At 44.9% G+C, this 27,576-nt stretch overlaps 1 protein-coding gene across 1 annotated transcript in view; it reads right to left on the bottom strand.

Annotated features, from left to right (window-relative positions):
- Positions 1 to 1,355: 1,355 nt before the first annotated feature.
- LOC119436281 (piezo-type mechanosensitive ion channel component 1-like) overlaps positions 1,356 to 27,576 on the bottom strand; it is a 226,650-nt gene continuing 200,429 nt past the window's right edge. Inside the window, 9 exon segments of the mRNA XM_037703080.2 lie at positions 1,356 to 2,490; positions 5,651 to 5,715; positions 5,717 to 6,256; positions 17,330 to 17,735; positions 21,341 to 21,672; positions 21,807 to 21,854; positions 22,606 to 22,753; positions 26,870 to 26,933; positions 27,110 to 27,170. Coding sequence (XP_037559008.1) covers positions 2,226 to 2,490; positions 5,651 to 5,715; positions 5,717 to 6,256; positions 17,330 to 17,735; positions 21,341 to 21,672; positions 21,807 to 21,854; positions 22,606 to 22,753; positions 26,870 to 26,933; positions 27,110 to 27,170 — 1,929 coding nt within the window. The 3' untranslated portion in view covers positions 1,356 to 2,225.

Here is a 27,576-nt window from a genome sequence, read left to right as displayed (position 1 = left end):
ACAGTCTTTATTTACAATAATATAAAGGTATATTAACATATGTACTAGTATATTCATGTTAACAAGTTTTTGTCATTACACTGCTCACAAAACATGGCTTATTAGAAGCACAAATGCAGCACTAGAAACATGTAAGCAGCTTGTTCACATATGAAGTAGTTTAGGAGCATACATGGTCATGCATTATGAGGAAGTTTAACAAGGCCTTGCAGACACCTGTGTACTGTCGAGACTGATTTGGAAATGTGTCATCTGCGGCAACGGCGGAATTACATACACGAATTTTTTTCTTCTTTCTGGTGTGTATAGTCATGACCACATGGTGCCACTATTATATCAATTAATGCTTCAACAATGCATGTTTTTATTAACTCAAAACAGAAAATATGTGCAGTACCCATGAAATGCATCAAAGTCCACTGCGCCAGGCCATATGTTAACGAAATTCAAGTGTGAATGATTCACTGGTTTAGCCTGAAAAGTCTGGTTTCATGAGCAACACAGTATGTATGTATGCTACTATGTAACTTGTGTTTTACAGTCACGGTGGGAGGATAAAAGTTGTCACACTTCTGTTTTGGTTTCATTAGATCCTGTGCAATTGACAACATAAACTACCCTTTGACTGCCCCTGCAGAGTATATTTGTTTCATGTATTCAGCGCACTCACGGCCTCTACCAACAGCAACTCGAGCAAAAAAGAACATTGTGTATCAATTGTGCCATCTATGGAGAGCTCATCTAAACGCACAAAACTCATATTTAAGCTTGCGACAGTAGATAGAACAAATATCTTGTGGCTCTCTCACTCTGTCTTGGCAAGTCAGCCATGGCAAACCAGTTCGGCAGGTGCATCTAACTTTGACAGGTGAGAAAACTCGTGGATGTTTAATGAAATCTGACTGAATTGGGAGGAAGCAGGGACACAGAATCTGCCTCTATGTAGCACAAAAGCTCCGCTGAACCAATATGCGAAGAAAACCTGGCAGGCGCTGAGCAGCAGTCAGAAAATATACCCGGCAGTCAAAGGGTTAAAGACACTATTCACATTTACAAGTAGTGGCTACTTGATTCAAGGTTGCTCATCGACTTATTTAGAAATTTCGAATATTCACATACCCCTACTGATGATTTGTACCTTTGAAGATGCTCTATCGGATCCCAGCCAGATCCAACCCTTCTTCTGTTTTCTATTCCAGGTCCATGTTTTCTCTTCCAGGTCTATGTTTCCTTTCATTTGTGTTGTATTCCCATCATCAATGTGCTGCAGATCAAATTAACCATATACTAGTTTTTCAGGAGAGTGTCTGCAAAGGAGGTTCGTTCTTTCTTTCACAGGAAGGGATGAAAGTGCCAACATGCACAGTGAATTTTTATTTTTGAAATAAAAGGTGTTACAGCTCCACAGCCATTAATTTAAATACCACTCCCGTGCAAACAGTACAAGTACGTGTAATCAGACAATATTTCAATTACATGCTGCTAAAATTGACTTATAAGCAGCTTTTTGCTTTATCATATATGGCAAAACTTAACTTCAAACAAGAACAAGTTCCTGATTCACTTTGATGTAGGTGGCTATGATACATTTAATAAAACAATTATAACAGTAAAAATGCTCAAAAACTTTACACTCGAGCTTCATCATTCAATATTGCAATATTACGGTCCTTACACTCAGGTTGCATCATCAGCAGGAACAAACCCTCCATACGCCAGTCTTGTTGGCCTATCTATTTCAAGAAAACAGCATTTCACAACATCAGGCATGCGCATACAAGACTAGATATCCGAGCACAATCTTCTGATGTTTCTACGCATCACAGTACAAAAATATATTACAAATGATACAAAGCACTGCACACCACCACAATCTGAAAGACATGAACAAGTGCCCTAAATTATGGCACTCGCCAAAAATAACAATGCTTGTTGTATGTTTTACAAAAGAGAAATGCTGCTTGTTATTACACTATATAATATTTTGCATAGTCTAAGATTTTTTCTGGTTCCAACGATGACTTGGTAAGTATTGCAACGCCCATAATGTAGGGCAGGCACATTTTTAAAAGTAGATGGGTGGGTGGGCATGAGCACCCTTGGTGCAATAAGTTTGCTGCCACAGTCTATCAGTCTTCAATGCAGTGAAGATAAAAACAATGGAAGTATCAAAATACCACAACATAATCAGTAAACTGCAACAGAATCCGTCGAGATTGATGCAATCAGGCCAGTGGTTGCTGGTCTGCGGCACGTGTCCATTTGATTAAAGTCTCCGGGGAACGATACAAGAATATCAGTTTGGCAAACAGGTCTTCTTCAAGGCTTAATTCACGGCTTTCCCGCACAAGGTAGATGTCGAGGCAAAGCTGGAGCACACGATCCACATTAGGCATGTCGTCAAACATGATGGTGAACGAGCTGCCAGCCATGAAACCACGAATCAAACGGGAAACGACGAGCACGAAGGTGGTGTACAGCCCTGCAATTCTGAAATGTTACAGTTGAAAGGTTTTTACAAAGCAAGGCAACAAGTATACTCAATGCAAATGCAATGCACTCTTCTATATCCTGAATATTATTTTGCAGAGACAGCCAATTAAGGAAAATTAGTATATACATAACCTTCAGACTTGTACATGCAGTTAAGAAGCTACTCCATTATACAATTAAACAGTGTCACACATTAACATGTGTGGCTCACAAGCAATGACAGGGTGCAATAGTCACTCCAAATAGGGTATGATGATTGGCTCCAGACTTTAAAATTAAAATTTTTAAAGCAGACCACTAAATTTAAAATTTTATTTTTCTGTTCTGTCCCTTAAAGGGCCCCTCATCAGCTCTGTCCATTTTGAGCTGACAAGCTCAGTGCATGCAACGCATGCTAACGATTGTGTCTGCTAAGTATTACATCGCTACGTGCCCCCCCCCCCCCCCCCCCCCCCCGCTCGTGGAAAGAGCTTAAATTTCCAACCGAACACCGTTTGCCTTTCTCCTCGTGGGCGCCGCGCTCCAAACTGGAGGGTTGACGTATATGTGCAAGTGCGCCTACGTACATGTGTCTGTGCTCTGACGTCACTCATAGTGACACGTGACCTCGAGAATTATTCAAGGCAACGTCTGGTATTTGTGTAATCTGTTGCTTCAATAGACGAATGAAAGTTTAGGGAAATAATAAAACACACAAACTGAATGTCTGCGTGTTTTTGTTTTTACTTCGCACCGCAGCAAGCGATGTACTTCTGTTTCATCTGCTTGTTTCCACGTCGTGCAGTCGTGCGCACTCACAACGAAACTATGTAATTTTTTACCATGTTCTAGCGCACGATCATGCTCTGTGATCCGCTTGCGTCTGCCTCAGTGTTCGTGGAGTACTGACTTATACCGCTAGTCGGGTGTTCTCGTGCACAGTGCGCAAAATTGTGCGCTGTCCAAACAAGACAAACGCAAAAGCTCGTGCTCGAGGCTGTCACCGGAAATGCACCCGCAGGAAAAAAGCGAGAAAGAAAAAAGAGGCAAGGCCCGTGACGTATGTGTCACATCATTCTCTGGCCCTGGCATGGGAGAACGTAGGGAAGGAATTTCGCTGCCGGAGGCTAGACGGGGCAAGTGGATGTCTCTCCACTGGCAGTGGCGCTCGCTTCCTGAAATCATGGGTTGCGGCATTGAAATATTTCTATCTCGGCTATTAATGAACCAGTCTGAAAACTTTTTGCGGTAGAACACTTCCTAGAGGGCACGTAACAACTACCAGTGTATAACCAAAATTTGCTATGTGGCCTGGTGAGGGGCCCTTTAAGGACCATAGTAGCGTACATCATAGACAATAGCATCTCTCAGGTAAATTAATATTTTGCAAATTTTACCCCATACATCTTAATTTTCAATTCAGGGCGAGCGTCTTCGTTTCTAGTGCGGCCGTGGCTGCGCAGGGCTCTAAGCGTGACTGAGTGCATATGCAGCCTGTGCGCTCCTTTTTTAAGGTAATTTACCATGTGTGCAAAGACTCGGCAAGCTAAGATGATGTGGCATCATGCGCTGTCCTTCCGCGCGTTTAGTGCTGGCGGTTGAGCCATCTTGAGTTTCAGAGACGCGTTGCAACGAGAGGCAGAGGAACTATTTGCTCACCGCTGGCTGTGCTTTTCATGATAGCGTCATACCACTGCAGGTGACACTATCAGCTGTGGGGGTGTAGTGGACGCGAACGCGTGGCCGGCTATGTTTCGTAATGCTGATGCTAAGATATCGACATGGCATGAAACCATATCTTTCGTCGCCGACTCACAAATTCAACAAAATCATTTTTTTCTCATTCGAATTTGCTTTTTCTGCATGCCGGATAATTCGGAAAACCTTACTGCCCCTTTGGTGTAAGAAAAATGCATTGGCGACTGTACTTATTTGCGTAAAAGGTTGAATTTCATTATAGCAAAATTTCAATAAAACGAAGCAAATTGCTGATTTTACCAACTTCATTATATCGAGGTTTAATTGTATTCCCATGACATCAATTGTGAGTATGGCACATCACAGAGTTTATGAATTGCAACAAAAGCTGCAATTACAGCTAGCTGCTTTGTTCTAACATCACATGTTGTGCACACTTAACACGGACGCTAGCATTCGCAAGCACTATGTGAGAGGATTTTGCTAATGTCATGTATGTGATAACACCACGTGCTGTCGATAGCATCAGCAAGTCAAGCTTCCAGGTAGTCACATGACCCGACCGCGATTGCTTATAAGGCTAACATCTTTCTCTTCTGGTCACTTGCATTTTGTACTTCCAATCTTCCTGCACGATGTAGCAATAAACTATTTGCTACTGTTCTTCGTTCGTCTCTGGATTCCTACGACACAACAGCTAATGCATTGCAGATGATGCACTGCAGAGTGGCAGCTACAACCTTAATGGTTTGAATATTTGTCCTCTTGCTTGGATTAACTTGCACTTCCTTGCCTTCTGTAAAGCGAGATTCATAATGGGTGATGGAGCAGTAAACAATAGGCATTATGGGAAGACATAGGAATATGGCAGTAGGAATTAGAGATCAAAAATGGGTAGATAATATTGCATGTGCACCGTGACAGTATTACGGTTTAGATTAAAGAGTGGGCAAGCAGAAGACCCGAGATCAAATTGTAAGGAAAGGTGAAATTGCTTTAGCTTGTTGCTGATATTAGTTATTTTTACAATTCTCTTTCGACATCACTTTGAGCCAAGAAAGAGCACATCACAGAAATAGTTGTAGAATTCAGGCATGCCCCTACTACTCCAGCAGACTGCATGAGAAATGGAAAGAGTCGGAGGCAAGGTTGCTCTTCCGATGTCATTGCAAGGGAGGCTGTCCCTTCCGTGTGGCCATTATGCCATAATAAGGACAATTAACAGCAATTACAGCATTACAGCAGGGCAGCTATAAAAGGTACCCCCCCCCCCCCCCCTCCCCAAATTTGAAACCACAATTTTTTTCAGGTTTTAGAAAGTTTTTTGGAGCCATATGTTACTTTATCATGTGGAATGTAGACAAAGGGTTAAGGCAAGTTGAAAGGTTTTACAAACAACTTTTCCGCTATGCACTATAGTAGAAAAATAGCATACAAAGCTGTTCTGAATGTAGAAGATGTTTCAGGAATAAAACCTTACCCATATCCAGTCAGTTGTGAGAGGGCTTGAGGGAAGACTTTGTCATTGAAGACAACTAGACTTAAGGTCTGTGCATGAGCCTTGATCGTCACGCAGGAACGGGTACGGATACGAATCTGTGCAGTGCTCTTGTACTTCCCACCATTCGCTGCGAGCACTCAAGTTATTGAAGGCTCCTGTTCGCAGTCGAAGAGTCAAGTTGCGGTATGGTCCCATGCCAGGTGTGTCTAGCGCACGAATAACATCCGACTTGCCCTTGCGTGGTACCAGGAGGAAGCGCGGTAAGATGGGAGGTACCGTAACATTATTGGGTGTTCCATGTAGCATATCCGCCAAACTCCGCCGCACACTTTCATCAGAAAGTTGCACTGTGCGCTCGTTGCCGACAACTTTCTCTGCATTGGTGTTATCCACTAATCGAGAGAAAGCCCAGCTGAGGCGAAGGGGCACAGCTGAGCGGCGCAACTCTGCAATAAGGGCCTCCTGGCTCGGGGGGCTCACTGTCCATATGGCAGTTGAGTTGCCGTTCAAGGTCACCACAGCAACATCGGCTGCATCATAATTGGCCAGAAATGCTTGGGCTGCTGCACTGGACTTGTATTCCGCCTGGATTGAACAACACATCCATCAGAATGACAGCTTTTAAGATGATTTCAATCTGCCTAAACGTAATCATGTCAAAGCAGACACCCATTTTTCATAACAGCTTTTAAAGCTATAGAGTTAATTATGAGTGCATGATTATTTATACACAGCTGAACCTCAATTTTAAAAAATGATAATTTAATAAAATGTCTTATTTCCCTTTCAGTACAGATCATGCTTTTTTTTTTTCTCAATTTAACAAAGCAATATTGCAGTGCTGCTTTAGTTCCAACAAAATCTTTGCGCATCTCATACATATACACACGCACGCAAACAAGCACACGCATCGGCAACTAACGTGCTTTACGTCAGGGACCCACAAGGCATTGAACAGTGCACATCACTCATTATTATGGCATAGTGTTCATGCTGGCACGGATGAAGAGACATATCAATAGGGACTGCTGTAAGTTCGTGTGTGCTGGCAGCAGCCAGCTCTAGCTAGCTCATTTCACAGACTTATGTGGCTTGGAGTTCATAGCATGAGATCTGTGCATTCTATTTGACAGTGCACACACTACAGGGAGATGGTTCAATGTTAAAGACAGCACAAAGAGTTTTCAAATACACAGAAAACATGCAGAAACAAAGACAATCAACTTTGATGATGATGATATACGAGTTTTATTGGTGCAAGGGTCAGGGATGGCCAAAGAGCGGCAAGAAAAATGGAACGAGGCACACTATGAAGTGGTAAATGACAAATGTTAATTGTACAATGGCTGTATAGAGGCTTAAAAACGTTCGGTGAAATAGCATAAAATATATAGACACTAAAATAATGACAATGACACGTGATGTGGGCTATGACCATGTAACACATTCTACAAGTGGATAATACAATAAAATGTATCACTGCCAGTTGCTTAGCCGTCGCACCATAGCCCTTGAGTGCAAGGGCCCAGAGGCGGTCTTACAACACTATCGCAGCAGCACCCCCTAGAGAGAGGGTGTGCTACGAATCTCTTGGGCTGATAACGTGCACCACAACATAATTTAAAGAATTTAGCACTGCTTTCTGCTTCCCAACACTCGAGCAAAACGTGGCGTACGGTCAGTATCTTGCCACATCTACCACATTTGGAAGGTTCAGCACCAGTTAAGAGATGAGAATGGGTACCACATGTGTGCCCTATTCTCAGTCGGCAACTCTCAGACGACAAGTCACGACTATTCTCACTGTCGTGGCTTTGATAGTGGCGGCCAATTCCCTAAGTGGGGTTTAATTACATGGAGCTCATTCAAGGTTTCAGCATCCCACAAGTGTTGTGAATGGCTCCTGAGCTTTTTATGTAGGAATGGCTTCAGGTCTGTGGCAGGAACTACTATAGCTTTCGTCGCTATGGCTTTAGCCATTTCATCTACTAGCACATTTTCCTCGATGCCTCTATGACCAGGCACCCAGCATATTACGTGCACAACATGTTTGTTAGATATATAAGCTGTGCATAGCAGCGAGTAAAGGTAGTTGATTATAGGATCTTTATGCTTGTGTAATGATTTTAAAGCTTTCACTACACTTAAGGAGCCTGTTAATATAATGGATTTTTGTATCTTTGTTTTCCTAATATGTTTTACAGCCATCATCACTGCATAGGCTTCTGCAGTGAAGATGCTGGTTTCCCGGTGGAGGACGTCGGATTCTGAAAATGATGGACCAGCAGATGCATATGAGACACCGGAATGTGTCTTCGATGCGTCTGTATAAAATTGCAGGCAAGAGTACTTCCACTGGAGTTCAAGGAAGTGCATATGAATGTGAATCTCTAGAGCATGTTTAGTGATTTCAACAAATGACATGTCACACTATCTTCTGCCACAACCATGACGAAAAAGGTTTCCTTGGAGTCATTATTTCAAGTGTAAGTAGCGCAACACCCACATCCTCACTCAGTTTCCTTACACGCAGTGAGAAGGGCTGTCTCACAGAAGGTCAGTTGTGAAAAAGTACACTAGGTGTTGTATCATTTATCGTAGAATAGTGTGGATGCTCCCAGTTTGAACTTACTTTCATGAAATATAAGAAACTAGAGTATGTCCTCTGCAGATCAAGAGACCACTCATTTGATTCTACGTAGAGGCTCTGTATGGGACTTGTTCTTAAGGCACCGGTTGCGAGGCAGATACCTAGATGGTGCACAGGATCGCACATCTTGAAGGTGCTGGGTGCAGCAGATTGGTTAACTACAGCACTGTAGTCCAAATGCGAGTGGTAAACTACAGCACTTTAGTCCAAATGCGAGCCTATAAGACTCTTGTGCAGGGTCATGAGGCACTTCCTGTCACTACCCCATGTTGTGTACGACAGTATTTTAAGGATATTCATTTTCCTTAGGCATTTACTTTTAATATACTTTAAATGGGGTATAAAGCGAAGCTTTGAGTCTAGTATGATACCTACGAATTTGTGTTCTGCATTCACAGGTACGCATTCTCCACTCTGGGACCAGGCATCCCTTTCTTGTAAACAGGACACAGGAGCTCTTTTGGGGGTTCAGCTTAAATCCATTCTCATTAGCCCATTTACACAGTTTATTCGGGCCTAGCTGAACTTGTCCCTCACAGATGGAGAGGTTGTATGACTTGAATCCTATCTGCACGTCATCAACATAGGCAGAATAAAACAAATTCCGTGGAATATAGAAACATAGAGAATTCATTTTAATAATAAAGAGGGTGCAACTAAGTACGCCACCCTGCTGCACTCGAGTTTCCTGTATATTTGCCCAGATAAAGTGTTTCTAATTCTGACACGGAATGTCTGGTTAGAAAGGTAGCTTTCAATTAAGTTAAACATGTTTCCACGGATTCCCATTTCGGAGAGGTCTCTCAATATTCCGTAACACCAGGCAGTACTGTATGCCTTTTCTATATCGAGGACAATCAACTTTCAAGTTAAGCTCTGCTAAGAGAACAGTATGAATCCTTTTGTAAAGGTTTAACCAGTTACAATATTCAAGCTCTCGAATAATCCAACAGATCCTTTTGCAATGCAGTTTTTGAAACATTCGTCCAGAGAGGACTAGAAAACCAGTGAATATATGCTGGCACGGAGATTAGAGGGGAGACGATGACATAAAAGAGAGAGAGAGAAGGCCATGCTGCTTGAAAACTGGCGAGATGACAACTGGCCATAAAAGCCCAGTAACGAGGGTTACCAATATCCTACTTCTCTCGATGCAAGTGGGTGGGAAATCACCAAAGGGGGTGCTGCACTCTGCTGACAACTTTCAGGAATCTGCTGTTCCATCCATCCACAGCCTAGTTTCCTTGAGGTAGTCTTTGAGTCATCAGTGGCTTGTTGGACCACAGATTTAGCAGAAATCAACATTCTGTGTGTACTATAACCATTTAGCAACTAAAAGCCAGCATGGTTTGCCCACAGTGTAGCCAGACTTTTTCCAGGTCTTCATTAATTGCTTAAAGTGCTAGCCTCTGCGGCTCTTTTCACAGAAGTCATTGTCAGCAAAATCTAGCATAATTGTCACCATATGTAGTTACCAATAATCACAGATAACTGGTGGACCATTAGAGTTCCATTAGAGAACCGCAGTCGAGGACGGCAGAAAACTAGGTGGGGTGATGAAATTAGGAAAGTTGCAGGCGCAAGTTGAAATAAGCTAGTGCAAGACAGACACAATTGGAGACTGTTGGGAGAGGCCTTCGTCCTGCAGTGGACATAAAAAAACTAGGCTGCTGATGTAGTTACAAATTACGCAGTTACCGATTCGGTTCTGTTTGTTGAAGGTTGTCACTTGGTTCAGATTTTGTTTTCACTTTCACTATCACCAGACACCACATATAAATATGGGGCAATCATTTTTAAGTTTTAAACAATTTTTAAATACAGTAAAAGCTCGATGATACGAATCTCACGGGGTCACGGAATATATTCGTATTAGCCGAAATTCGTATCATCGAAACACAATTAAAACTACTGTCGAATCTCGATAATTCGAACTCGAAGGGGCCCGAAAGTTTGTTCGAATTAAAAGGACGTATTTTTGAAGTATTCGTGCACCATAGCACGATGCACGAACGGTGCGAGTCGTGAAATATCGCGGCGCGCAAGTGCATAGCAAGCGCGGGCCACGAAACTGCCCACGCCGGCTAAAGGTCGCTTCCCGATAACGACAGAAAACGAAGCTTCAGGGAGCGAGCGGGCGGCGCCGGCACACGGGTGCGCGCGGTGACCGTCGAAGGTGAGGGAGGAGGGCGGCAGGGAAGCGGATTTGGCCGCGTCAACTCCGCCGCTTCGGTGGCTCCCCTCGCCCTCCCTCTCAACTCCCTCGTAGCTCTCTCTCTCACCTTCGACTCCATGCGCACATCTCCGTGCGTGCCCGCCGCCATGCTGGCGCCAGCTTATTTTAGCCGCCCCCTGAAATTTCGTTTTCTGCCGTTATCGGGAAGCGAGCGTTTGCGGGCGTGGCAGTTTCGTTGGCCCGACTGTGCCTCCGCCGCTGCTTCCCTCTGCGCTGCTGCCGCAGCGTGCAAGGTCAACATGTGACTAGAAAATAGAGGAGAAGGGTTCACTGCCATTTTATCCGCGTGGCTGAGACGTCGGCAATAGTGTGTGCCAGTCGCGGAGTCCGCGCTGTCCGGCGCCGCGCCTCCGCATCAAAAGAGGAGAGAAAGCGCGTGACTGCGCGCTGTTCTCTTTCGCGGCCGTCGGTGGGGCGGCGTTTATTCGTATCAACCGACGCAGGCTGAAAATTGATTCGTAACAACCGTTCTCTAGCACGTTGCAAAGTAATGGGGTTCGGCCGGGACCACAGAAAAATTCGTATCATCCGGAAATTCGTATTAGCCGTGATCGTATCATCGAGCTTTTACTGTATAATCTGTTGCAGATAACACAATTCTAGTCCTTGAGCTGGATTATTCAGAGACGCGGAAATTACTTGTATGATAAACTAAAACACATATTCAACTAATTTACAAATATTCACTAATTAACTTCTTAATTACTTTACGACAAATACAGCAATTACAAATTGTAGCTGGAGAGATTGCAAGGTGTATCCACTAGAAATGAATGTCCAGAATTACACCAGTTTGGAGATATACGCCATCAAACTCGCCATAAAAATGCACTGTTGTTCCACTTACTTTTTTAATAAAATGCTCTTTTATGCACTGAAACACAAAAGTAACTGGAACGCCCAAGTATTTTGTCCCATACTGTGGGAAATAATATCTTGAAACTGGTGTATACCTAGAAATTCATTTCTAGTGGTTATGCGTCTTGAAAACTCACTGGCTACAATTTGTAAATTTCAATATGTGCCATAAAGTAACTAATTATAAGTTACTTAGTAAATTTTTGTTATTTGTTGAATATGTGTTTTGACTTCTCGTGCTAGTAATGTCCACTTATTCGACTAATACAGCTCAAGGACAAGAACTATGCTATGTGTCACAGGCGATTTAAAAAAATTCCGTAAAACTTCAAAATTATCATCCCGTATATTCAACATTATTTTTGAAACAAGAGAACATTCCACAAACCAGCATTAGATGAAAACATTTCAACAAATGGTATTTGGTTGATTGTCTGGCTTCAGAATAAAGCTTGCCCACATCGACCTAAACACAAACACTTTATAACAAGAAATACTGCTGGCCAGTACTGGCCAGTACTTCACATCTAGTAAGCATTTATGTCCATCAAAAATACGTCCAATGTAAGAAAGTTAAACAATGGAAGGTAAGAGTTCCAAGCTGCAGCGCTGGGTGCAAATTCCAGGCGTTATGATAAAAATTAAAGAAATTACGCAACAAAACTTTTAGGGAACCAAAAAAAAAAAAAATGCTTAACCTTGCACTCGGCCGTGCAATGCTTGAAACAGTGAAGCTGGGCGATCGTAGCCCAGCATTTTCCGGAAGTGTGCGCGAACTTTTCATCTTATTACTCATGATGATGATAATTTCTTTTCATGCGTCTCGGACTTACGGCCGTCACTGCGCTTTGCATAGCGCAGCTTGCAACATCGACACCACGTTCCAATGCTGACAACACGTTCCAGCAGACTCGCTCCGTGAATGGCTCTCTCTCTCTCGCGCTCATAAAGCGCAAAACCTATTCACCTCGCAGAGCACGAGCATGCGAACGCGTCAGCTGTGGACAAAGACAACGACGCTCGAACGCAATCGTATGGTTCGCATAAATGCATGTTCTGCAAGCGTGGCTGTATAGCCTAGTGGTTACGACGTTCGACTTGGGACCAGGGGTACGCGGGTTCGAATCCCGCCTCAGCAAGAAAGTTTATTTTCTTTTATTTCTTCATAGTTTCTTGATACGAACCACAAATTACGGCTGGCTTAAACAGCTTCGCTGTTAAAAATATTAGCCACATATCTACATTATTAAACCAGAGATTTGTGAAACATAACACCAGTCAGTCAATTTAAAAGTTTTTGTATATGAGCCAAAGTCTAGTTTCTTATTCAACTACATTTGAAAAAAGTGTGTTTTACCTGCAAATAGTCTAACTGTTGTGACTTTTAGCGGCAGATTAAAAAAAATTAAATTCGGGGATTTCACATGCCAAAATCATGACATGAACATGAGGCACATCCTAGTGGGCAAAGGGGGGGGGGGGGGGGGCTCCAAATACATTTTGACCACCTGGGGTTCTTTAACCTGCACCCAATGCACGGTACACGAGTGTTTTTGCATTCCACCCCCATTTGAATGTGGCTGCTGTGGCCGGGATCAAACCCATGACCTCGAGCTCAGCAGCGCAATGCCATAGCCACTGGGCTATCACAGTGGGTGGCAGATTTTTTTTTAAGCACTTATAGAAGTTTATGGAAGTCACAAAATGTTTAAAGAGAAAGTTTACAGGTTCAGGAGGGCAAACTGGTGTAAGCTACATCTGCTGGAGCACTCAAAATGGACAAATTTCCACTCCACTCTTCTAAAGAGCTTTTTATAAACAGCGTCGTATCATGACTCCGTCAATTACGTCCATTCTCTGTGTCAAACTTTCAGTACAGTTTCTTTTTTTTTTTTAATGTAGCTGATTATTTATTGTTGTACTCTATACTGGAATCACCATCTTTCATGTGTTCTTGAATTCCAATTTCTAAATTATTTCTTAGATTGTCATGCATTATTGTATGTTCTGTATTCATTGCTCCCTCCCCTGCACATGACCCTGCACACGCCCCTGCACACATGCACACACACATGCACACGCACATGCACACGCACACGCACACGCACATGCACACACACACACACACACACACACACACACACACACACACACACACACACACACACACACACACACACACACACACACACACACACACACACACACACACACACACACACACACACACACACACACACATTGCTTTCGTTCTGGGCTCTTAGTGTAAATAAATGAGAATGGAAAGAAAACAGAGATCAAGAATGTATTCATACCTCCTGAATCCACCTTTTTCACGGCCCGACGGCGCATGCGCCCTGCCCTGGCGGATTAGTCGCGAAACGTTTTGGAAGGGTCGCGCGCGCGGCCGTGTGGCCCCATCTCGGGAAACGTCCCACGAAAAAAAAAAAAAAAAAAAGCGCTCGGATGCGCTCTACTGACAACTCGTGCCGTGTACCGCGTTGAAACTCCACTGGTAGCTCGACGTCAGTGCAGTACTAAAAGTGTACGTAGCGTAAGACTGACTTTGGTACTGCGACGGGCTTTCTTGTCGACGGCACCGATAAAATCATCATCGTTCGACCGAAACCCGCGCGATAGGCCGTCGAACCGATAACGCGATAGCCGCAACGCCTTCGTTGGTATATATAAATAATCGCGCTCATTGTGAGTCAAGACATGCCTACGAAGTTGAAAGGTTGAAATGCACAAGGCATCGACCCTCTCAAGCCGTGCACATGAAGTTTGAGCCAATGTTGATTTCAGCGAAGCTTAGGCCTGGCTCCGTCGAGTTCGTGGACCCGCTACCGGCGGACCTGTACTGAAAAGTAAGCTAGTTAGGACGAAGGAAACTGCTTTTATAGTTCAGTTCTGGCCTTGGCGATTTGAAATAAACTACTCTTCGCTTCGCACGGCGCGTACACAATAATCTGCAAGCGGCGACACAGCGCTGTGCCCAACGGCTGTGCCAACATCTGTAGTTCACCGTTCCTGTAGGCTGCCGCTCGTATTCGCAACGTAGATGGGTTGGTTTTTACGTGTTGGTATGCTCACGCATTTCTTAATTCCTGAGATCTACTGTTTATCTCTGCGTCAAACGCGAAACAAGAGATGGTACATTCGGTACAGCAGCATAAACAGCCGCCTCGCTCAGTTATATACCAACGCTGTCAGCGATGGCATCCGCGTTTTTGCGGGAGAACAACATGGCCTTTAAATGATCGCTTATGTGAGCACATTTTTCTCTAATAAAGCTTTATGACACGCGCAAACTAAGTATGATGAAGTTAAAGAAATGTGAGAATGAGTAATAAATTAACAGCCCGATATTTGTAACTGGATCACAGTCGCCGTTGAGTAGCTCAGGCGCTCATACTGACTCGTCTCACGGTGGAATAACGTGGCTCATATGAGCGGGTATGTGTGTTTTATTCGACGTTCTGACATTTTTTTTTTCATATCAGCGATGCACTTTTTCCCAATTTTTGACGCTAACAATGATCTGTGGCTGTAGGGATGTCGATGTAAACAAGCGCACCGCTTTGATAAATCCGACGTGGAAGGCTGCGCGCTCAAACACTTCTTATTTATGCAAAATGTCTAAAGAATGTGCAAAAAGAATTGAAAGAAAAGCGAGGTGCAAGTGCAGGAGTCAGCGACAAGAAACTCCAAAGCAGCCGCGCTGGCAGAGGGTACTCAGCGTACCTTTATAGGCCACACTATAAACAAAACAGCGCTATCACGCCTGCTCACCCTATATATATAGTTGGTGAGTGCTACATGGCTTCCAGGAATGACATGCTGCCCCGCAGAAGCCATTAATAATTATTCACGATCCACGAAATGCACAACCGATGTGCACTCAACAAGGGCGCAGGTTCACAAATCAACCAGCGAAAGCCCCGGCACCCTACCAAAACGTTTCCGGTGGCGTGCGGCAGAGGGCAGCACAGGAAAATGAAAAAGGCAGATTGTACTTTTACAAGAGTCATGTAACTAAAATTTCATGTACACTATATTTCAATGTCAAATTTGTCTGCATTAAATGCTCTAACATAACAGTATGCTTTAGAGAATTTAATATATGACAGAGTTACAAAGCTATATCTTTGATGTATTTAGATTTGTTTTTTGTTATATTCATCAATAAACCATTTTTCCTAATTTGCAAGTGTGCTTCTCTGCACTGCACATTTGCTCAACTAATGACTGCACCGGTCAACATTCAAATGAAGACAAAATGCTAGCTGCATATGCTGGGTTTGGTCTATAGTGCATGGCTTCATCATGAGGGCCACGTCTACATTTTCCATGTCATAATACAAGCAAACTGTGCCTGCACACATTGTTCACAAAAATGACTACTCCGCCATTAGTTGGCCAAACTACCAAGCAGAAAAGTGTATGAACAAGGTTCAATCCTATAAAATATTGAAAGGCTTAATTTTCTTCCACCAGTCAGACTTTTTTTCTTTTTCTTGCTAAGGCATAAATTCACATAACTCAGTTTAGTGGTGACCTAATGTGAGAATTTTTACACTTCAGATTTACTTGAATAGGGAAATTGATATCTTATGATTCCTTTTATGATTTATCCTCTTTAGACCATAGTGTCCACCTTCGTGGACATCGTCTTTCATCCTTTTCAATGTTAACCCAGAAAAGAAAAACTAAAATATTCTTAACGAGAAGAAAGGGAACCGAGGGGCCTGATTTTTATTAATCATATTATAAAAAGCCAACAAACAATGACACCACCAAGGACAACATAGGGGAAATTACTTGTACTTACTAATTGAAGTAAAGAAATGACAAATTAATGGAAATGAAAGTGGACGAAAAAACAACTGTCCGCAGGTGGGGAACGAACCCACGTCTTCGCATTACGCATGCGATGCTCTCACGATTGAGCTACCGCGGAGCCGTTTTCCCATCCACTTTCTGGGGTATTTATGTTTTACAACTAGAACTAACGCTGGGAGTGTTAGCCAGCGCCACCACTCACAAACCTAGGGGCAGATGTGGAACATCCTTTCTGCCGCAGGCGTCACGAGCACGCCATCTTTTTGGGTAACCAAAAATATCACGTGCTCGTGTCGCCTGCGGATTGCTTTTAAGATAGGGCCAAGACGATCGTATCGCCGAAGTGGATCATCGCAGATTACGTCCTGCTTCTGTCCACTGAAACAATTCCGCATTGCTTTGCTAGCGAAACTCCTCTCCTTCTGTTTGCGCCAGTCCCAAACGCAAGTTTCGGATTCTCCGAACGTCCGTGATGCGGCCCGATTTCCGTCCGTCCCCGCACACATGATCACTTTCCTTTTAAATGCGACATAATGATGAACTCGGTACTTCATACTGATAGAGCAGATGCAGAGAATGTGGAGACAGACGTTATACTATTGCCTAAGCACATGTACTGCAGCACACGGAGGAAGCTACAGTAGCTAGGCGCGACGTGCGTGCGAGGCGGCCATCTTGAAATACCTATGGCTATATGGTAACGCAGATTTAGGGTCGTACTCGATTCTAACGTGCGCATAAATTTTGGACCTGTTTTATCAGAAAAAAAAATGCTCGTTAGATTCGAGTAAATACGGTTTTCCTGGCTTGAGGGGAGCGTTTGCCGTCTAGGTTGACTGCCGAACTTCCAGGCAGCCGCACTGTAACCAGTATTTCGTGTCCCGCAACTGCACTATAAGTGATGCGCGTATACGTACAGTGCTATGCGAAAATTAACGGGAGTCTGAAAAGACCATATTATATCCGGTCCTGCACTTTAAGCGGTTACATTATAAATGGTCTATACTGTAGTTCTTGTAATCATTGCATTTGACAGAAGGCCAGGAGAGCAAATGAGAAGCATGGCACTGACCTGCAGACGGACCCAGCTATCATAGGGCAGCTGTCGTAGGTTTCCCTGCTGTGCACTGATCTTGAAGATGGGCTCATAGCCACCAAGGCTCAGCTCCACAGTACAGTCGTGTGGGAGAAGAGTCTGGCCAACTGTGTTGCCCAACGAGAAGAGCAGCAGTGGGAACCAGATGACCAAAATGATGGCAAACAGCATGACGCCACCCAAGCCGTACTTGGTGAGTGACGAACGTCTTGAGCCCCTGGGAGTTGGGTACTCTTCCTCAGCTCGTCGCTGACACTTGAGCAGGAACACGTTGGCAAATATGTCTTCCATCTTAAGCCAGTTGGTCAAATTCATGCTTGTGTCTGTCCAAATCCAGTCCATGAGTGAACGCAGCTCATATAAGAATGGGATCAGCATGTAGCTACAGGGAATAAAGAGAACAAAGGGATGCTTACTTAACACTGGCAACTGCTTTTTGGCAAACAAAGCAAGAGTGATACATCACATTCAACGGGACAATTTGATATGTGCTCTGCACTGTGACAAAAAAGATGGTGGGATGAGAGGAAGGCATGCTGATGCAGCTGATCAACTTTAACAAAAAATTTTATGTATAAGGTCACTAAGAATAGTGGAAGAAAATTTATTCACATAACTTATGAGCACCACCCTGCATAAAGCTCAATACAAGCACACCTATTTAAATATGGGCCTCCACAAATCACAGATTGCTGTAATAAAGAAGGTTCATGCTACTGATCGGTAGTGTGGTCCTTTCAAATAATGACCTTTAGCATAAAAAAAAAACCCTCTTTCAATATTCCACACTATAAAAAAAGCAATGAACTTTTTTTTTGCACTTCAAGCTTGAACTCCCATGTTTACATAAATATTCTTCCCTTTCACTCCAAATACAATCATCTTTATACCAGCACATTTTCAATACCAATCTTTAAACATTTTCAGACAGTGACCTGTGCAATTTTTTTCTTTTCAAATTACTACACTGAAAGACGGAGTTTTTAAAACATCCTAATCAGCGAGTATTTTAACAGTAAACACTTTACAGCATTTTTTTACTTTTGATGAAAACAAAACCTGACATGTTATAAATCAATCTGACTGCTTGTATTTGAATTCTTTGTGCAGACTGTTTTTGCATGTGGGTACGAAACAAGTTTGCATGCACATGCACTAACGTGTGCAGGCAGAATGAAATAAAACGCACAACAACAACAACAAAAAAACCTTGTATTTCCTTTTGCACTTTTACCTGTGTTCACAACACTAGTTACAGATGCCGTGTTTTGGACCATGTTTAGTGGCTGGTTCCGCCATAATGTCACATCACAATTTCAATTAACTACATGCAAGAGCCATTTTACATTTTCTTACTGTCTGCGTTTCATTCTTGCCTGCCTGTACATACATGCACTCTGCAGACTTACGTTATAGTCATGCCCTCTATCATTTTTTTTAAACATCTGTATCATGCAATCTGAGAGTGGGTATTACCAGGTCAAAATTTAGGCTTTTTGTGGGCTAAAGGCATTTTTGCTAATTTAAATTCACAAGATAAGACAACCCACAAGAGTTGGTTGAATGGGATTTAGTTTAACATATGTCTTGAGAAGGCTGATATGCAACATTATTATTAGTTATGCAAACACATAAAACACCAGAAAGTAAAATATGCACTGACGTACAGCTATGGCTACAGGCCAACATAGCCAAATTGGGTTCATTGCTTCTTTCATAGGAAGAAAATACTTTTCACCTCCTAAATGAAATTATGGGGTTTTACGTGCCAAAACTACGACCTCATTATGCGGCACACCGTAGTGGGGGACTCCGTAATAATTTGGACCACTTGGGGTTCTTTAACGTGCACCTAAATCTAAGTACACGAGTATTTTTGCATTTCGCCCCCATCAAAATTGCGGCCGCCGTGGCCGAGATTCGATCCCGCACCATAGCCACTCAGCAACCACAGCGGGTTTTCACCTCTTAAAGTTAAGGGTGCAGCTTATGTATGAAAATAACCTGAAGATATTTTTCTTCCTGCACTCTTTACTAACATTCAAATTATGTTAGCCCTTTGGTGAGTACTGTAATTTCTCAAAGTTATGAGAAGCAAGTATAAAAGAGCAGCTTTAGATAATTAGAACATTGGCAGGCAACTGAAGGCGAGTCGTAATGAAATGCATATGAAATACACGAGTTCATGGTAACAATACAAACCCAACACTAGTGTGAACAAAGATGTAACATGTCCAAAAAGAATGATAAAAAAACTGTCAGCCCTTCCACTGGAGTGGAGATGGAAGACCAGCGAAGCTGTACTATGGTGGGAATTATGAATTTCCAATTATGACTATTAGGATGTCATGGTGTAAATGGTTATTTGAACTCTTAAAGAATGAGAAATATATATGATCCGGTGGTTTTCATTTATTTAGTGACCACAGGGACTATGGCCTTATGGTCGCTACGGTACACTGCCATAGGGCAACACCACCAAGTCGATATTCTAGGTGGTGTTGCATAGGGTGTACGGCAAAGGTGAGCACGTTCTTCATAAACACGTCACCAACGCCGCGCGCGTTTGGTGCGAACGCGGGCAGAACGCCGCCGCCGTCGACAAAATCTGTGCGCGTTGTTTGTGTGACTGCATACAACTGCTGTCAAAATGCTGGCTATGTGACGGAATGGCTACACGCCATTGGCGACACTGTTAAGGAGAGGCGGGTGAGAGCCCAGAGAGAGTCGGCGGCACAGGCCAACCCCACCTAGACTGTTGGCTACACGCCATTGGCGACACTGTTAGAGGAGAGGCGGGCGAGAGCCCAGAGAGAGTCGGCGGCACAGGCCAACACCACCTAGACTGTTTTTCACAGGCAGCAGAGGCCGGCAGGGCTGCGCGCATGCGCCGCAGTGGGAGAGCGGGCACGCACACGTACACTCTATAGGGTGCCTCGATGCCCCTCCTCGCCCACCACTCTCCTTCCACTGGGAAGTCGCGTTTGCTCTCCGCCGTGCATTTGCTCCCCGTGAAAGCGTGCATCTCTCGCCCTCGCGCACTTTCACTCGCACATACAGCATACGACCAATAGCCGCGTTTACATGAATGCGACAGTAGCGCATCGCATTTCCAAGCGCACTTGGGAAAGGCAATGCGATGCCGTTTACATGTAGCGCATTAACTCTCGCGAGAACGTAGCGCCACATGGTGTCGTATGAGGTAAGTGCAGCCCACTTCCGGCGTAACTGGTTTTCGGTAGTGGGCCGAGTGCGTAAAGGAAACGCCAGTTGACACTTACTCGCGAGCATGGAGGAAGGAAAACATTTTTTCCTTCCTCCATGCTCACGAGCAACAGGACCGTGCGACGCACCTGCTCTTTCAGCCGCCATGTTTGTTTTGATGTCTCGCAGTGCGGCAGCGGCCGCGCTGCTGGTTGGTTGGCCGGTTGTAATCCCGCAGCGAATGCTTTCCCATAATTCCTGATGCGATACGCGTCTGTTTACATGCGCCACTGAAATGCGCATTTTCCATCTCAAACTACCCTTGTTTGGCGCATTGGATGCGATACACCTTCCTAGCGAATTACCTTGTTTACATGAGATGCGATACGCTTGAAAGTTGATACGATACGCTTCTGTCATATTCAGGTAAACACTGCAAATGAGTTTTTTTCTATTGCCGGAGGCGACCATCGAAGGGTGAGCCCTTAACAGCTTTGCTGTAAAGATAAGCAATCCAAAAGCACTTTTTCTTTTACATATTTCCTTTTGAGGAGGCAGAGATTCAGATCTACTTGACAGTGTGCGCTCAGGAACATAATGGAAAGTGATTGTGCACTGACGCTCACAGTGATTTTCTGCAACTAATAACACTGGCTCAGTAAAGCAGTCAAGTGGGAAAATTCTCACCAATTTATCATACTGAAGGTGCACACACAATACACATGAACAAAGTATTCTAGATATTTTTCAAATTTAGTTACATTGAGTATGAATGACACTTACCCTTTAAAAAGGAAGTAATTAATGTAGTTGTACTTCTTGCAGAAGAAGTTTCCTAGGATTCGAGTTGGATAGCCAGACCGTATTTGATATGCTGAGAGGATCAGGTAAATGCACTTGATGAAATACCACAGTTTTGGTGGCAAGTTCTTTTCTTCCACAAAGGATCGCTGAGAAATGCCTGGCAGTACAAAGAACATCCAGATGTGGATGACAAACACTATGAACACCTGGAAGATCAGCTTGCCCAGGATGTACTTGCGCAGGTAGAGTGCCCGGTCGATCACAATTAGAGCAAACTGGGCCAACAGCATAATAAGGAAAGGCACAGGCACCTGCAAAGAGTGCACGTGCTAGTTTTAATAAATCTGAGAAAAAGGTCTTCATTTTTAGTGGCAGGGGTATATTTACTTTGACATCCTACTGCCATATGGTTAAGGGTTTAAATTAAAAAATCCCCATGACTTACCTCATTTTTCTGAAAATATGAGGCAACACCATCTTCGGATCCTCCAGTCTGCAATAACAACACTGTCATTACAGCAGCCATTCATATTTTGAACCATAGCTTACCACACAAAATAAAGAGCATGAAAGTGAAATGTTGCTTGAGGTCATATGAAAATAAACTTAATACATAATTTACAGGCACTTAACACCTGAGAAGCTTCGAATCATATGCCACAAAATTTTAAGGCTCACTGATGATCATCACTGAGAAGCACAAGATGGGTTGACCGAGTGACAGGGTTTAGCGTCCCAAAGAAGCACTGGAGGTCATGAGCCAAGCCATAGTGGAGGGATATCAATTAATTTTGATCATCCAAAGCCTGGTACACAAAGTATTTTTGCATTCCATCATTATCAGAATGTGGCTGTTGCATATCGAGAATTGAAACTGCGGCCTTGTGCTCAGCTCTACAATACCATAAGCACTGAGCCACTCTAGCGAGCCACTTCGTGGCTCAGTGCTTTGTTGGACAATGGGGACAGATTGGCTGCAGCTGAGAGAAGCGACATTTAGCTTCACTGCAACAAACATTCAATGTCATACCATCACAAAGATCCCTGTCATTCATTTTTTGGCTATCTCCAGTCACATCCAATATTGCAAATATTTTTCATAGCGTGTCCAGCACAAGGCTGAAGTAGCTCCGGTGCCTTCTATTAAATGGTATGCTGGTGGTTCCAAAAGCTTAAATCTTTTCTCCTGTGGGTTATGAAAAGTATGGTTCACAACATAGCAGTTCCCAAATATGCATACGTACACCAAAGGCCCAGTAGCCGAAGACCATGATGAAGAAGTTGATGAAGTCACAGAAGAACATGTAGGCATAAACATCTGTAGTTACTCTGTACACAGGGTGCAGAAGATTTTCGAAGAAGTTGCGGAATGGTTCCACATAGCGGGAAATGCTGAAGGAAAAAAAAAAAAGGTCATGTAAGTATTATGTGTTAGCTTTTGCAGCAGATATTTGTAAAGGAATTTTTGATCCAGACCACTTACGCACATAAATAGGGCAATTGTAAATAGTACAGGCTACCTTATGGCTGTGAGAAGTGGTTGACCTTCTCTTCATTATGAAAATATATTATAACTTCACCACTATTACCAGCAATTTTTTCTATGTTGCTGTTACTGTGTCCAATATGTTGCAAGAGAGAGCCAACATGATCTGCGGGCCACGGTGTCGTCACCTTGCGAAGTGCAGTAGCCAGTTGTCCGCTCAGAACAGAATAATCAGCACCAGTATCGACAAGAGCGGTTACCGGGTGGTTATCTACAGAAACCAGTATGTCGGCTGAAACAGCACTACGGTTTTCGAATGAAGGTGCCGAAGGTACACAGCCGTCGTTGTCATCATCGTTATCGTCGTCGGTGATGTCGTCGTCGGGGTGTCGCAGCGGAGGATCTTTCGAAGTGCGTTGTACAGCGGCCCCACCCCCCGAGGTCGCTGTTCTTAGTTTCCCCCGACTTGGGCTCGTGGGCCGGTTGCCCACAGAAGCGGAGAACGTAGTGTAGCGACTAGGTGACGCCGATCGTCGAGGAGGTGGTGTTCGTGACTGGCGCCTCTGTGGAGACGGAGATCGGCTCGTTGGCAGGGACTGTTCAAACGGTGGGAACTGCGCGTACGGCGACGAATCTCGACTGGCCAGATATGGCTGGATTTCTCTCGGGCGCTCTCCCTCACGTGGGCGACGAGCGCCGGTGTGATATCCCTGGAGTCCTATTCGTCGGTAGTAGCAGGCACGGTACAAGTGGCCCGCTTCGCCACAGTAGAAGCAGAGTGGCTGATAGTCAGGTGTGCGCCACACGTCTGACTTTCACGTATTGATTCGGGGGCTTGTGGACTCGTACATAGTTGTATGCGAAGTTTGACCCTGGAAATGGCGCAGCGGTTCTTCAGAAGAAGGCAGGTTATGGTGGTTCACAGGCTGCGCAGGTAGCCTCACTGCTTGCGCATAAGTCAGTACAGGGGCGGCTTCAGGTCGGGTTTGCACGAATGGCTGTGCCGCCTGGCGGACTTCTTCGTGGACGATATCTGTGAGGGACGTTGTGGTCGGCTGAAAACGCACTCCCTGTAGTCGATCGAGCTCCTCCCGCACGACACTACGCACAAGCTCTCGAAGCACATCGGTGTCACAGGGCAACGAGAGAGATGGAGATGCTGATCCCAGGGTGATTTGGCGATCGTAGACCGAGGAGCGTCGCTGAAGGGCTCGCTCCATTGTTGTCGCCTCACTGACAAACTCAGCTACTGTAGCTGGAGGCCTTCGCATTAGTCCTGCAAACAGCTGTTCTTTCACTGCTTGCATCAGCAGGCGGACCTTCTTCGCTTCTGTCATGCCAGGGTCAGCACGCTTGAAAAGCCGCGACATGTCCTCTACGAACATGGCTACGCTTTCATTAGGCTTTTGAACCCTACTCTGAAGGGCTTGCTCTGCTCGCTCTTTTCTTGCGGGACTGTTGTACGTATCGCGTATCTGCCGTTGAAATTCTTGCCAGGTGGTGATGGATGGCTCGTGGTTAGCGAACCATGTTCGGGCAGAGTCCTCTAGGGCGAAGTACATGCACCTTAGCTTCTTCCGTTCATCCCAATCATTAACCTCGGCCACACGATCGAAGTCATCGAGCCAATCTTCCACATCCTCAAAAGGCTCACCATGGAAAGGCCGCGGCAATTGGGGCGTGTGGAGAACCAGCGACGCAGGAGGCTGTCCCGTACCGTATGTCTCCTGTGTCTAGGTTGCGGTTGTGGTCGACATCCTCGGCAGATCTTGAAGGCCGTATTCCGGAGGTAGTCTTTGAAGCCGTCGGCTTTTGCGTAGGTGGTCCGCTTCCAGATCCTGGGGGTCAGAGTACATAGACGCATACCCAGCAACTCCACCAGTTTGTCACAGACAAAACAACAAAAGACTTCCGTCGAGGCTATAGATATTTTATAGAACTACTCTGGCACCTTCGTCGTTGTCTTCTTCGATGATCAACCCGACATGCCTAGCATGGAATTGCACCGAGTGGCTTTCAGTCGTGTCAAGGTCGTGGCAATATGAAGTATAGTACCAATTCAAGAAACTGCCATGTAGCCCATCCCGTGCTGCCACAGAACCAATAACTCTGGCTGAATTAGCTCTTTCATGAAAATTTAAAAAAAAATGTGCTTTTTGGATGTGTAGCAATAATACTGACACATGTGTCTGAGCATGCACGCAGAAACTTGTATTTTCTGCAAGTTCTTGGTATTACAAGTTCTTGCCCGATCTACTCAAGCAAATCAAAGGCGTGGACCACGCGTTCTACGCCGACGACATTACGGTGTGGACGGCCCGAGCTGGGTCCGATGCCTGGATGGAGGAAGCCTTGCAGCGGGCGGCAACAACTGTGCATGAATATGCCAAGTCGTGCAGACTGAGATGCGCTCCCCAGAAATCGGAGCTGCTCATGATCCAACCGGGAAAACCAAAGAAGGAGCTGCCACCGAACGTGATCATCACCATCGACGGAACGGCCATCAAGCCAACACAGCAGATTAGGATTCTCGGCCTACTGCTTCAGAGCGACGGGAAGGCACACACCGCCGTCACAAAGATAAAAAATACAACCGAACAGGTACTTAATATGCTTCGTAGGGTGTTTAACAGAAACCGAGGCCTTAAAGAGGACGATGCCATGCACTTGATACGCGTGTTCGTCGTGTTGCGGGTTACCTACTCCACCCCGTATCTCCAGCTGACGAAGGCGAATAGGGACATTCTAAACACGATGCTTCGTAAGGCAACGAAGCAAGCACTGGGCATGCCCATATACTCGTCCACGCAAAGACTGCTAGACATGGGTGCCCACAACACGGTGGAGGAGCTCATCGAAGCCCAACTCTCTAATCAGAGAATCCGGCTCAGTCACACGGAACACGGACGAGCCGTCCTACGCAAGATAGGATGGCAGATCGAGCCAGTACCCATCAAGGCGGCCCTTCCGGAAGACTGGAAGACGACCATTCAGACCAAACCTCTTCCTCGAAACATGACGCCGGGCATAGACGACGAGAGGCGCACCGCGCGGGCTAAAGCCATGGCCCGGAAGCTGGAAGAGAACCCCAGGGCCCTCTACACGGACGCCTCACTCTGAAAACACAGTGACCAAGCAGCGGTGGTGGTTACGTCAAAAGACAGGCTGATCATCAGCGCGTCCCTGAAGACAACAGACCCCGCAGTTGCCAAAGAAGCAGCCGTGGCCCTCGCACTCGCACAGCCAAGCGTGGACACCGTGGTCACCGACTCAACGACAGCCCACAGAAGCTTCTGCAGGGGGGTAATCTCCTCCATGGCCCGAGCCATTCTATCCAAGTGCAAGCCTTCGGGAAGAGCCATACAGCTCGCGTGGGTCCCAGCTCACTCGCAGGTAGCAGGCAACACCATCGCCAACTACCATGCCCGAGAAATGTCAATCCAGGCAGAGCACGAGCCGGAAGAGCTACCGCACCCGGTCACCAGCTTTCGGGACATTACCCGGATGTACCGAGAGGAAAGGTGCAAACTGCCAGAACCGCACCCCAAACTCACCAGGCAACAACAGACCATCCTGCGTCGAGCGCAGGCGGGATCGCTTGCGCATCCCGTACTGATGAACCGCATGTACCCCGTGGAACATGATATGCTCTGTCCTTTTTGCAAAAGAGAAAAGGGCACCCTGCCGCATATCTTGGCCGAGTGCACAGAACTCAAGACCCCCCTCCTCCCCTTCCCGCCAACACCCCCAATCCCCAACCCCATGAGCGATGGGAGACCTTGTTATCCAGCCCCGCCCTACCGATTCAGCTCGCACTGACAGACAGGGGCCAGGAACTGCTGGGAACATATGGGTCCCGTAACTAGGGAACCACCCCGTCTGGTGCCTGTAGGCACCACCAATATATTTTGGGCCCAATAAATGTTTATTCATCATCATCATTGGCATTACAAGTGTCGGTGACTGCTTTCTACTTTTTCAAAGTGACAGAAATGAAGGAATTCCTGTAGACGTGTACTCACCCATCGAATAGCTTGCTCAGGTGAACAAAACTCTCTTCCAAGCCACTCTGTCCAGGTATGACATCTGGTCATTTAAGCAGCAGAAAGAAAAGGACCATCATACAATATTCACACACCTAGATGCAGAAGCAGTAAATATTTTATTCTATAGGGATATATTACTTGCCTCCCTTGCCTATAACACTTTCTACTAATCATTTTGAATTTTTTTGTATGCTAGTAGCAATGCTTTTTACTCACCATCATAGCATCTTGATGCCGATGAAGCAGTATCTACTGGTAAAGCTGACAGTTCTAGAGTCTGTAATAAATAAAAGCAACCTTATTAAGACTATCTACACTGGCTGTGATGCACACTACCATTAAAACATTTTTCTAAAGGGTGAATCACATATGAATTATCCTTCAGGCACCGTGTGCACAAATGAAAATAGATATTTAAATCTTGCCGCATACATCTCGGAACACTTCTGATTGGACATGTCCTACAAGTTTGAATATTATGTGTAAAGTGCTATAGTAAAACGAGTTGGAAGATAGACGGCTGGACATTTTCTCTCGGTCTCAGTATGTCGTCATGTGGTAGAACACTTCAATTGTTTTTCACGATGTTTCACATCACGCATATCTTCCAAGTGGCAGGACAGGGGCTTTCCAAGTATGCTACACAAGAAATTGTTAATGTTTTCACTTCTGACATTCCTATA

Source organism: Dermacentor silvarum, chromosome 1, assembly GCF_013339745.2.
Source record: "Dermacentor silvarum isolate Dsil-2018 chromosome 1, BIME_Dsil_1.4, whole genome shotgun sequence".
Taxonomy (NCBI): Eukaryota; Metazoa; Arthropoda; class Arachnida; order Ixodida; family Ixodidae; genus Dermacentor; species Dermacentor silvarum.
The sequence above is the reverse complement of the archived record's forward strand: the minus strand, read 5'-3'. Positions and strand labels throughout refer to the sequence as shown.